The 12,345-nt window shown below is 48.2% G+C and overlaps 1 protein-coding gene and 1 long non-coding RNA gene across 2 annotated transcripts in view; one reads left to right on the plus strand and one right to left on the minus strand.

Annotated features, from left to right (window-relative positions):
• Nucleotides 1-12,345, plus strand: part of LOC120374989 — a 61,605-nt gene that overhangs the window by 13,489 nt on the left and 35,771 nt on the right. The gene's annotated exons all lie outside the window — the stretch shown is intronic.
• ASB18 (ankyrin repeat and SOCS box containing 18) overlaps nucleotides 1-12,345 on the minus strand; it is a 36,213-nt gene that overhangs the window by 2,087 nt on the left and 21,781 nt on the right. The window contains exons 3-4 of the mRNA XM_039495471.1: nucleotides 7,451-7,955; nucleotides 2,603-2,716 (exon numbers count right to left, since the gene is read on the minus strand). Coding sequence (XP_039351405.1) covers nucleotides 2,603-2,716; nucleotides 7,451-7,955 — 619 coding nt within the window. The remainder of the gene's footprint in view (nucleotides 1-2,602; nucleotides 2,717-7,450; nucleotides 7,956-12,345) is intronic.

The raw sequence follows: 12,345 nt of genomic DNA on the forward strand, positions 1-12,345 counted from the left end.
GCGGTGTGCAGGAGGCTGGGAGGGAGAAGTGAGGATGGGGTACTCTCAGGGGAGGGGGTGGAATGGGGCGGGAAGAGTGGGGCAGGGTTGGAGTGGGGCGGGGGTGTGGCATTGAGGGAAGGGTGGAGTGGGGGCAAGGTCTGGGACATAGCTGGGGATCGAGCACCCCCTGGCACAATGAAAAGTCAGTGCCTGCATCTACACTGCTGGTTTTATCGCTACTAGCTAGATCAAATCTGGTGCGGGTATCCCTAGCTGAACTGCAATATCATCTTAGACTGTAGCGTAGACGTTCCCTGAGGAGACAGAGCAGGAAGGCGGGTGGCCTTGTGATTAAGGCTGCATCCTGGAGACCGGGGTTGTGTTCCCAGCTCTGCCACAGACTCCTTGTGAGACTCTGGGTCACTCCCTTACGGTCTCTGTCTCAGTTCCCACTCTGTTGTGAGGCTCGCTGCATTCAAGATTGTGTGGTGCTCAGATATAGCTATCATCCCAAGACCATATGCCAGAGATTGCTAGTGCAAACTATCTAGAACTATAACAGGGTTCAAAAAGAACTAGATAAGTTCATGGAGGATAGATTCATCAATGGCTAGTAGCCAGGTTGGGCAGGGATGCAAAACCATGCCCTGAAGTGTGCCTGGCCTGTGTTTGCCAGAAGCTGGGAATGGGCAACTGGGCTTTCACTTGATTGCCTGTTCTGTTCATTCCCTCTGGGGCACCTAACATTAGCTACTGTCGGAAGACAGGAGACTGGGCTAGATGGACCTTTGGTCTGACCCAGTCTGGCCGCTTTTATGTTCTTATCTAGGGATCATGATGCCTTGAGTTTCTGCATGCCAATGCCACAAAGGTGCAATAAGCATCTCATGTTCTAACACTGTCTCTGCAGCCTTCACTCTTCAGAACTTCCTCTTTTCAGCATTCTCTCACAAATCTCACCAGGAAGGGGCACACCCTTATTTCCAGAAACAGCAGCAAAACGGCTCACCCTGAATTTTTCCCCTGAACATCTACATTTTGTTGGGTGACTCCAGCACGTGTGACAGGGACAGGCTTGGCCATACTCCTCTGTATGCCCATGGCAGAGACAGCACTAGAAGTGCAAGGGCTTCCCCCACTCTTCACACCAATGCAACCTCAGCTGGGACCTGGAAGAATCTCTCCTAGGAATGAGATTGTCGTTCAGATTTCAGTCCTTGGCTCCCCTGCTACATAAGGCCAAATGGCTTCATGATGTGGAAACCTGCACACTAGTAGCTGACCTGAGATCACCTATTTATTTCACAAACAGCCATCAGAGGGTAACAACTTTTGATCACTATTAATCTTATTCTAGGTATGCCTGGCAAGGGTCCTGTGAAAAAAATAGTATGTAATCGAGACTGTATCGTAATGCATGTGTGCAAGAGGGGTTGAGTTAACGTTGCCAGGCATTGCTTAACTATTGAATGCTTAACTTTGCAACCTTAATGGTCTTCTAATGTAGGGTTTTTGTGTGTGCAATTATTATTTCTAGTACAGTAATGCTTAGAGAGGCAGATCGAAATTGGGACCTCATTGTGCTCGGTGCTGTACAAACAAGACAGGCCTCACTCCACAGCACTTCCAGTCTAAGTAGACAAGTGGTGGGAAGGGACATAGAGCGGCTCGTGCAAGGTCCCGCAGAAGGTCAGTGGCACAGCCAGTCTCCTGAGTCCTAGGTAAGTGCCATGCCCATTGTACCATGCTGCCTCCAGTTTGGGTCGGAAATAGAACTGACTAGAGAACTCAGGCTGTATTTCCCTTTACTCTCAGCTATGCACTGCCCCGCCATTTTTTTGTTACTCTCCAACATTTAAAAAACGAAATAAACTGAAAACTAAAGCTATTCTGAGCCTCTCTCTTCTAACAGACATTGAGCTAAGGCCGGCTTTGTGCAGACTGTCAATATGGAGAAAACTGGAAAGCACATTCAAAACAAGCGTTCCGTTGTTGGCCCTTTTGACTGTAACTTTGTATGCTTGGATTTGCATTGACCATCGCAACTCATTTCTGTGTCATCAGGGCAGGACCTGCAGGGAAGTGATGTCACAAATGCACGTATCAGTTACCACGTTGGGCTGTCTTGTGCTCTCACGCTGGTGTAAATCAGGAGTAACGCTTTTTGAACTGATGGCATTAATCGAGTGTAAAACTTAGGTCTGGGCTATATAAAACGTTCCCAGGGTAAACATTCTTTTTTTAAGGTCAGTTTGAACATATTTTAATCTTCATTTTGGAGTTGCTCTTTTCCATTTGCTCCATCCGCTGGAAACTGTGCTTGGCCTGGATGCCATGTGGCTAGTTTCATTTTTAGAGCAGGCTCCTACGCAATTGGGTGCAAAAGCAGGGGCTCGATTTTTCCTTGCCTTGCACTGGTCTGGTTATTGACATGTGTGCAGGGCAGGTGGAAGAGGCAGCCATTCTGATGGTGGGAGTGGTGTGGGAAGGAATGTGCAGTGCTGAAAGTCTCATGGTGGCGTGGCCTCAGGCACTGTGGGACATCAGCCCATGTCTTGGGAGGCAAAACTACGCCACTGGCTATAGGCATATCTAATAAACCAGCCCAGAGCTTTCCTACCTGAAATATCTCCTCTGGAATAGCCTCCCGCCACTGCTCGGAGATGGGGACTTGAGAGTAGGAATTGAAGAGGATTTCAATGATCTCTGGCACAGATGCACAAGACCTCAGCACCTAGAGGGACAAATGCAGAGGTGATGTTGTGAGGTTTCACTGGGGGTGCCGTACACACCTCAGGGCTGAGGCTCTTCAAAAACCCAAATGTGGACGACTGGAGGTTTCACTTTTCATTGTGTCACTAAATGAAAGGACCAGAGGTTCCGCCAATGACAGCCCAATTGTCTGTGTGAGCCACTTAACCAAGGCAGTCCTTGGGAATGATGCACACAATATTAAAAGAAGTTCTGCTCTGTAGCAAGTCCCTAAATCTCCTTCATATGCAAAAATCATTGGAAGGCTTGCTTTCATTGTGAGGTTATTTTTGCTGGATGCACCATTTGCTTTTTGTTTACACTCTTTGCTTGTGCATGATAAGCCAGGATAATATTTTCTTTATGGTTTGAGGTAAAATCAATGAAATGCAAAGCAATAGCAAGACTACTTTGATGACAAAAATACAAAGTTGATATGCCATGGCTCTGTGATAGATAGATAGATACATAGGGCACTCTCTGTTTCTTAGCCTCCACAACAAAGCTAGTTTCAGCCTATCCTAACCCTTTTCCCCCTTACCCTCCTATAGACATCATACACCCATCACCACAAAACATTTCAATCACTCCAGATTTCATTACTCCAGGCAGCAAGATCCCAGTGAAAGGTTACCGCCTCTCAAGTCAGATTGAATTTGAGCACTTTCACAGGACATCAAAAAGTCACCCCTTTACAAAGCGAAGTACTCTGGGTAAAATTTTAAAAAGTGTCCAAATGACGTAGGTGTCTAAGGCCAATGGAACATTCTCAGCAGGATATAAACCTCTCTGATCACTGAACTAAGTTTCCAACATATATTTAATTAACACAAACATGGAGGCCAATAAGCCCCTGCACTTTTGAAAACTTTACCCTCTGTCTGCATGTGACCAGCATTTCTCATTAAAAGATGATTTAAAGCCAAATGATATAGGACGCTAAGGGCCTGATGCTGCGATGCACTCAGCACCTCTCAAGGCCAGGTGGCAAAAAATATATGGAGTGTGATTCACCACTGTTTAACTTAGGCTATGTCTACGCTGTGGGCTGCTACAGCCGTGCCGCTAAAAGGCACGCAGCGTAGCTGCTGTTTGTTGGCAGGAGAGAGTTCTCCTGCCGACAAAGCGCTATTCCCACCGATGCTTTTCGTCAGCAAAACTTTTGTCGTTCGAGGGTGTGGTTTTTTCTGTCGTTCAGGTTCCAGCATAGACGAAGCCTTAGTGGAGGTGCACCAGCCACAGACTGGACTAATGAAGTGCTGAATTGGGCACATAAAAAAATTACCCTGTACACAGTTGTTCACATGAATTCTTAGTGTAACTGCACTGACTTCAGGGAGGAACATCACAGATTTTGAGACAGATGGATAAATCAAACAACCTTACCTTGCCTCCTTCCCAAACCCAGAACTATTTGTTTATGTCAGGGGATGCGATGGTCCTTTAAGTTCCCAATGGAACTAATTAGCTGCCTCCCAGGGTTCAGGTCATAGCTGCAGGTCACCTGGTCCTTAGATCAAAGGCCAACAAGCAGCTAAATGGGGACTGAGCTCCAGCTACTTGCTGGGAGCAGGTAGCCACCTGCCCAAGGCCCCCAGCTCAGGCGAGAAGGCCCTAGAAAGGGGCCAAGCAGTGGGACATGGTTTAGCTGTTTAATTTATCTTGGACTTTTTTTGGTTTGTGAAAGACACTGACATTCTGCTGCAGTTTGAGAGCTTTTACTTGATGCCCTGCCTGGCTTAGAGTTTACTAGCTAGATGCTCCCAGCTCTGGTGGTTCTGCCTACACAGGTGTGAGCACAGAGTGGCCTGTGTACATGGGACAGAGTTCATAAGACGGAAGCCTTCTAGGGCCAGGTTAATATCTAGGGTAACTCCATTTTCTTCACTGGCGTTACCCAGAGGAAATATTTAGTCCTCAACACGTAAGTGAATTGACTGCATGTTGGCAGCATATTTCGAGTTTGTACCCTGCTTTGGGTGCTGTATTCAATTGACAAGTTTCTAAAGAAAATGATGTAAACTTACCGCAAGAAATGTTTCCCTCTCGAAATGGAAGCTGACAGTCACTATTATCGCACTGGAGAACATTTCCCAAAGTGCCTCTGTTGATTTAGGCTCTTCAGGCCCATTTTCAAAAGTGACTTAGGAACCTTCATCTAATTGCAAATCAGTGGAGCTCAGGTTTCTAAGGGCTTGGCTACACTTGCAGATGTGCGGCGCTGGGAGTTACAGCTGTGTTCGTACAGCTGTGTAGGGAAAGCGCTGGTGTGTGGCCACACTCACAGCTACCAGCGCTGCAGTGTGGCCACATTTGCAGCATTTGCAGCGCTGTTGGGAGTGATGCATTATGGGCAGCTATCCCAGCGTTCAAGTGGCAGCAACGTGCTTTTCAAAAGAGGGGGGTGGGGTGGAGTGTGACAGAGAGCGGGGGATAGAGAGAGAGAGAGAGTGGATTTTTGGAGCCGACACTGTGTGTCAGCTCCCTGCATTGCAAAATCTGAAAATTTCCTCGACCCCTCATTTACTCTTAACTGCAAATAGCCTGCAGACCAGATAAGCAGCTGCTCCAACAGACTCCCTTTCTCCTCCTCCGTTTCTCTCCTCAAGCAAACACTCATCCCCCTGCCTGCCTCATTCACAGCAAGGTAGTGGGTTATCTCAATTGATTGTTCACAGTCAGTTACAGATTGATCACAGCAAACAGGAGCTGTGTTTGTTTTTTAGATAAGCAGCTCCCGGAGCCCCAAGTTCACAACAAAACAAAGAGAGGCAGCATAACAAAACAAAGAGAGTGATTTAGTTAAAAGCATTCTGGGATATCTCCTAAGACCCTGGAGGCCAATAACAGCGCTGGGGTGTGGCCACACTTGACGAGCAGCGCTGCATCACCAGCGCTGCACTCGTTATACCCCAAGCAGACCAGGTGTTCAGCCAGCTCTGCAGGCAGGGAGTTGCAGCGCTGGATGTGCCTTGCAGGTGTGGACAGTTACTAAGTTGCAGCGCTGTAAAGCCTCCACCAGCGCTGCAACTCTCCAGTGTAGCCAAGCCCTAAGTCTATTTTGCAACGCTACAGTGACTTGCAATGAGGTGTAAGTTAAGAACATAAGAATGGCCGTACTGGGTCAGACCAAAGGTCCATCCAGCCCAGTATCCTGTCTACTGACAGTGGCCAATGCCAGGTGCCCCAGAGGGAGTAAACCTAACAGATAATGATCCAGTGATCTCGCTCCTGACATCCATCTCCACCTTCTGACCAACAGAGGCTAGGGACACCATTCCTTATCTATCCTGGCTAATAGCCATTAATGGACTTAACCTCCATGAATTTATCCAGTTCTCTTTTAAACCCTGTTATAGTCCTCAGGCAAGGAGTTCCACAGGTTGACTGTGCGCTGTGTGAAGAAGAACTTCCTTTTGTTTGTTTTAAACCTGCTGCCCATTCATTTCATTTGGTGGCCCCTAGTTCTTATGTTATGGGAACAAGTAAATAACTTTTCCTTATTTGCTTTCTCCACACCACTCATGATTTTATATACCTCTATCATATCCCCCTTAGTTTCCTCTTTTCTAAGCTGAAAAGTCCTAGCCTCTTTAATCTCTCCTCATATGGGACCCGTTCCAAACCCCTAATCATTTTAGTTGCCCTTCTCTGAACCTTTTCTAATGCCAGTATAGTACTAAGTTCCTAAGTCACTTCTGAAAAGGGGACTTCAGAGCCTAAATCACTGAGGTGCTGTTGAAAATGTTCCCCACTGTCACGCCATGCTATGTGAGTGGGGCACTATTAGCTTGTTGTTCCCGTTCCTACATCGAATAGAGCTGCTCACCACTCACTCAGCAGCCAGCTGAGTGCTGACATCGGCCCTTTGAAAGAGGCTTTGTCCTCCCTTCTTTAAAAGAAACGTGTGAGTGAATTTAGTGCTCAGGCAAGGTGCTGGGTGTCTGGCCTCAGAGGACTAATTCCTCTGCTTAGTTACAGATCAGGGACAGTCCAGGAAACTGCACTGCAAGTTTCAGCCCTCACTGCCCCACCGTAGCCGAAAGGATCACTTCAGAGGAGGCTAAGAGAGCAGGTCAGTCTCTACTGAGCTGGCCAACAGGAGGGATAGCTCAGTGGTTTGAGCATTGGCCTGCCTGCTAAACCCAGGGTTGCGAGTTCAATTCTTGAGGGGGCCACTTAGGGATCTATGGCAAAAATCAGTACTTGGTCCTGCTAGTGAAGGCAGGGGGCTGGACTCAATGACCTTTCAGGGTCCCTTCCAGTTCTAGGAGATTGGTATATCCCCAATTATTAAGGGGGGAGGGATAGCTCAGTGGTTTGAGCATTGGCCTACTAAACCCAGGGTTGCAAGTTCAATCCTTGAGGGGGCCATTTAGGGAACTGGGGTAAAAATCTGTCTGGGGATTGGTCCTGCTTTGAGCAGGGGGCTGGACTAGATGACCTTCTGAGGTCCCTTCCAACCCTAATCTTCTATAATGCCAGTGATGTGAACTTCTCTCTGCTGGAAAGTTGCCTGAAACTACCAAATCCTTTTCACATAGGCCACTGCACAGCCCTGGGATGCTAATTGCCCTCCGCCATTACTGGCCTGGATTAGAACTAGCAACCAATTGGCCAACCTTACTGAAGCCCTTTACGGATCGCCTCAGAAAAGCCTCGCCAATATTTAAGCTGGCTAACTGCCTCTGCCTCTAGCCAATGCGTGAGACTGTACCTTCCCAAAGGCCATAGGCCAGATTTTTTGGGAGCCGTGGTTCAGCAGTGTCTGCACTGTGAGATGTGGCCTCCATTGCTGCTTGAAGGCTGCGGTCTGTAGGATACAGGACAGGGGGGAGGCTCCGTTGTAATCAATGGCATTCACATCCGCTTTATTCTGCAGCAAAAACTGGACCAAGCCGTGACTAGCATTCTTGCAGGCTTTGTGGAGAGGACTCTTCTCCTCTTCATCTGTGGTGTTGACATCTGCTCCGTACATAACCAGCAATCTGCACACCTGCAAGTAGCTTCCTTGCTCCTCTTGTTCTTTTGCCTGTCCGCAAGTCACGCTGAGTGCTGTTTCTTCCCGACTGTTCTTCCTATCCACACTAGTGCCATACCTCAAGTACAGGAGAGCGTGATCGTAGAGGCCATGTTTAGCTGCTATGTGAAGTGGTGTCTCCTGTGTCTCTTCACTTGGTAGATCAACCATCGCGCCATACTTCACCAGCAGTTTGGCACATCTGTAATGAAGTGACACGGCCATTTACTGAAGGAGAAATGGAAGCTGAGTTGCATGACTTGGTTATGATTGGGCCATCTTTTCTACCTCCCATTAGCGAGACCACTAAGGTTAGAGAAAACAGATCTACGAGCCCATAAGCTCGAGTGGCCGCCACTGACTTTTGATGGGACGTGTGCTCCTAATTCACTTAGGTACTATTGGCATGATGGGACACGAGGTTGAAGGAATGGAAACAATGTGGTTAAGGCTGGGGTGGCTCACCTTGACGGGGTGCCCACGCGCATCCAAAACATATGAGCGGCCTTTATTTAAAAATGAACTGAAATGTAATGTAAATTGTCTTTTCTTTAAGAACAATGCACAGAAAAATTGGCAGCGTCTGCCCGAGATGGTTGCAGTGTGGCAGATGCAAGGCAGCCAGCACATGCTGGGCCACCAGAAGGGGAAAAAATGTTTTGTGGGTGTGCTTTTTAGAAAACACTCTTATCCTGCTACTTATGGCCAGTGCAGAAGAGGAGGGAGTGGGGGATGCTTGGCAAGCCGGTGCTGTGTGGGCATCCCGTGTATCGAGGGTGGTGTGCAGGAGCCTAGAGATGAAACTGGTAAAAGGAAGCAGGCGGACATCCTGGGTGGGCTGGGATGTGACCTGATAAGACGTGTGAGACGGAGTGCTACGTAGGCCCTGGAAAGGGAGAACAAGAAGGTTAAGCTTGCTGCAGCGAGGAAGGGAGAGACAATGGAGGTGTCAAACAGGTGTAGATGCTGCGGTCAAATCAGTGGGTGAGACATCTGTGTTTTGAAGGGGGTGGTGGTCAGGCCCAGGGTTCTGGCACCATCCCACCCAGGATAGGGAGCCCAGCATGAGGCTGCGTCATCATGTCGCTGCATCTGGAAGGGGCTTCACCCACAAGGGAGCCCGCTCGGAATAAGCACTGAGGGTGATGCTCTCGGAGTCTGGTAACAGCATAGCATTGGCGACTTGACCTTGAGGCAAACATCCCTTGATCCAGTGTAGAGCCCCCTCTGTTCTTCAAACAGCTGTGAGTCATCAGACCTGGTAAGTCTCCTCCGGAGACATCCAGTTTCCAGCCCCCTCTGCTGGGCTTTTCAGGCAAACTCTCAGGAACCTGAAATGAGCCCAGAGGCTCTGCATCCTGGCAGGGATGGCTTCCTTGCTTCCCTCTCCCTTATCTATCCAAGGTACTTATACGGCTTCCATCACTTCAGTGTTTAAAGCATCCATCCTCACCACACTCTCACGTGGGAGTGCAGAGCTGCTATCCCCAGCCAGAGGCGGAACTGCAGCAAGGAGAGGCTCAGTGATGGCCACACAGGATGGCTGTAGCGGCGTAGGGAATTGAACCTGGGTCTCCCTGGCAGAGCTACACAACAGCTGTGGTTTCCCTGCAGAGCCAGCTGGGGGAGAGGGGACAGCAGGATGCAGTGCGGAGTAGGGGGCAGACAGGAAGCTCATCAGCAGATTGGGGAGAGAGCAAGATTCTGGCTCTCCCGCCCCAGAAAATACTTCATAGGGAGAAGGGGGGATCTCCTGGCTCTGCCAGAGCTTAGGGGAAAAGGTCTTGTTGCCTCAGGCAAGACAGGAAAATCAGGGGTGGGGGGGGAAGGTGAAACTCAAGGAGGAAGCAGGAGCGTGGGGGAGGGAGGGAGTTAGAGAGGATTATGGAAATGAGGTCATGCATATTCACTGAGCATGCGTATTGGGGTATTATTTGCATAATCCTCCAAATCCACAGCCTTATCAACACTGGAGCAAGGTGAGAGCAGCCCGCTCCCTGCATGCCATGGCTGCGCCTAGCCGTTAGCTCCTCTATCCAGCGTTGGGGACTGCGGTCCACACTGCCACCCACAAGCGCTTTCCGGGCGCAGGGGAGAAAAGCCAAAGACGACCGCCTATGTGAAAGCATCTTCTACCCCAGCTGTTTAAAAGTTAAAGCTGTGATTCTGGCTGATTGCTGCAAGTGCAGCAAATGCTGGGCTAAGGTCCTGGGCCTTGGCCACACGAGGAGAAAGGAAGGGCACCGGTTGGAGAGGTTCACACTCAATACCAACCCCAGGCAGTTGACAAATGTTGGGTGTCAGTGCCTGGTTGCAATGCCTGGGCCACGATGGGGTCTGGCTGTATCAGTGTAGCCTACTGTGGTTTCTTCTCCATACGGAAAGCTACGATGCTTCAGCCAGTCCTCCCAGTGCCATCCCTACAACTGCCCCAAAACCCCAGCTCTCAGCAAGGTCTCTGGGCACTACATAGTAGGTGGTCCTGGAGACCCAGCATCTACTGGTACAGGCAAGGTTACAAGGTGGCCACTGCGTGTGGATGTGCCAGAAAGGTTTTGTCAAAATCAATGTTGCTCTGGAGACACATTAAATTATTGCAAGGACACATGAGACCATCAGCCAGTTCATGCAATCAATGTGTCTGCAGTCGTTTCATCTCTCGGTGTAGATACCATCCCCAGAGTGTGATGCAGACTATCCATATAATCCAACTCTTGTCTGACATGTATGCCTTAGGGCAGGGGTCTGTGTGTAGGCGGTAGGCAGCGTGGAAAGGAAAGGTTCTTTAAATAGACATCAGCTGTAAGTGAATCAGAGAATGAGTCTCAGCTGAAAACATCAAACCCACTCTCTGGACCTTGGCTGCCAGTGGTCAAGGCTGTTCACGCTGGTATCGAGCCAGAATAACTAAAAGGGAAAGAAACTTCTACAGCTACCTAATGCATTGACTTGGGCTGCTTTGAGACGCATGGGGTGATGCACATGGGCAGGTTTGGCATTAAAAATGCTTTCTCCACCCATTTAAGTGACCAAAACTACCACCCAGGCCTTCTCCTAGTTCCAGAAACATGTAAGGTGCTGAAACATATTCCCTGGCTCTCCAAACGTAGCATAACTTTACTCACGCTAGAATGGTCTATTTCCAAATTCTTGCAAGGGAAATCTCATCAATGGGAGAACAGATGTTTTCATTCTGAGGTTAAACCTTTCAGCTGGAAGTGAATTGGGGCATGAGTGGCAATTATCCAACAAGAACTGCTTTTCCCGTTTGTCTTCTTCCTTGGCTGAGCTCTGCAGTCTTTCCTGAGTCCCTCCTTATTCAGACAGAAATCACACTGATGTCTCAGAGTTTTGCCTGAATAAGGAATGTAGGATTTCACCCCTTGTGTGTACTGCAAGGGAACACTTCCTTTCTTGGTTCAAGCCCACCGAAAGGAAGGTGTTTTGTGAGCAGTGTACAGAATTGCTTGCTACCCAACTTTGGGGACTGTCCCATGTGGCAGCACCTGCCATTTCAAGAAGAACAGGGTTTGTGTTTAAACAAAAACATTCCTGTAATACAAGTAATCTTGGAAATTTGCAAAGGAGTGATCTCAGGCCGGGGGAGGCTGTCATGAAACCTTGGCCATTAAAAGGACACCCCACCCCCACCCCCTTTACAATATTCTGTCACAGCACAGAATGCCTTCTGACAAACAGAAGGGGGTTAAAGATAAACAGTCCAAACCAATGGTTTTTTAGTGCAAGTAAGTGAATGTGATAAGCCAGTCTAAATGAATCAAAATTACTGCTACTTTTTCTACTAGAAGTTGACGTTGTAACCGTTGTAACTGTGACATGGTGGCAAAACAATGTCAAGATCTGCAGTACATGCAAAGGGCAGTTGGCACCAATGCCGGTACAACTGGCCATGCTGTGATTAGGATTCCGATTAGGTAATGAGAGGAGGGAGGAGGGGAGACTCCCAGGTAATAATGCAAGACCTTGAAAATATTCTGGGATGTAGGTTTCATGATAGAGACTGATGTGCCAGTATTGACAGCTGTACAGCAATCCCTATCTCACGGATATTGCCCACATCTGATTTATTTGGTTCTGCGCAGATATTTACTCTCCTTTGTGGCTTGGCCTGTAAAAATCCTGTCTAAAGTTTCTTCTTATATATCCTGTGCCCCTGCTTTCTTTGCTCAAGTATGCTGCTACAGAGTTTAGTGATATTCAGTGCTGATATTTAACTGAAATGATCCTTGCTCAGGTCCAGACTGACTCATGCAAACTTCAAGCAGGTTTTCTTCCCCCTAAGCTCTCCTTATACGTTGCCATTTGGCTTTGGCCGAGAACAGTCTGACTTGTAACCATGTTAAAGACGGCCAGCCAGACGCCTAATGAAAAATCTGTTTGGAGACCCTTCTGACAACATGTAATATAGCCACCTAATTCTCTTCTCTTCTCTCATTTTTCTTTCATTCAATGGTTATATTTCCATGGAAATTAGAGCCCCAGCTCGTGCAAATTGACATAGCTCCTTTTTTTTTGGTTTTTGAAGGTGGCCTGTAAAGGACAAATTAAAATCGGACTAACCTCAGCACTGT

Source organism: Mauremys reevesii, linkage group 11, assembly GCF_016161935.1.
Source record: "Mauremys reevesii isolate NIE-2019 linkage group 11, ASM1616193v1, whole genome shotgun sequence".
Lineage (NCBI taxonomy): Eukaryota > Metazoa > Chordata > Testudines > Geoemydidae > Mauremys > Mauremys reevesii.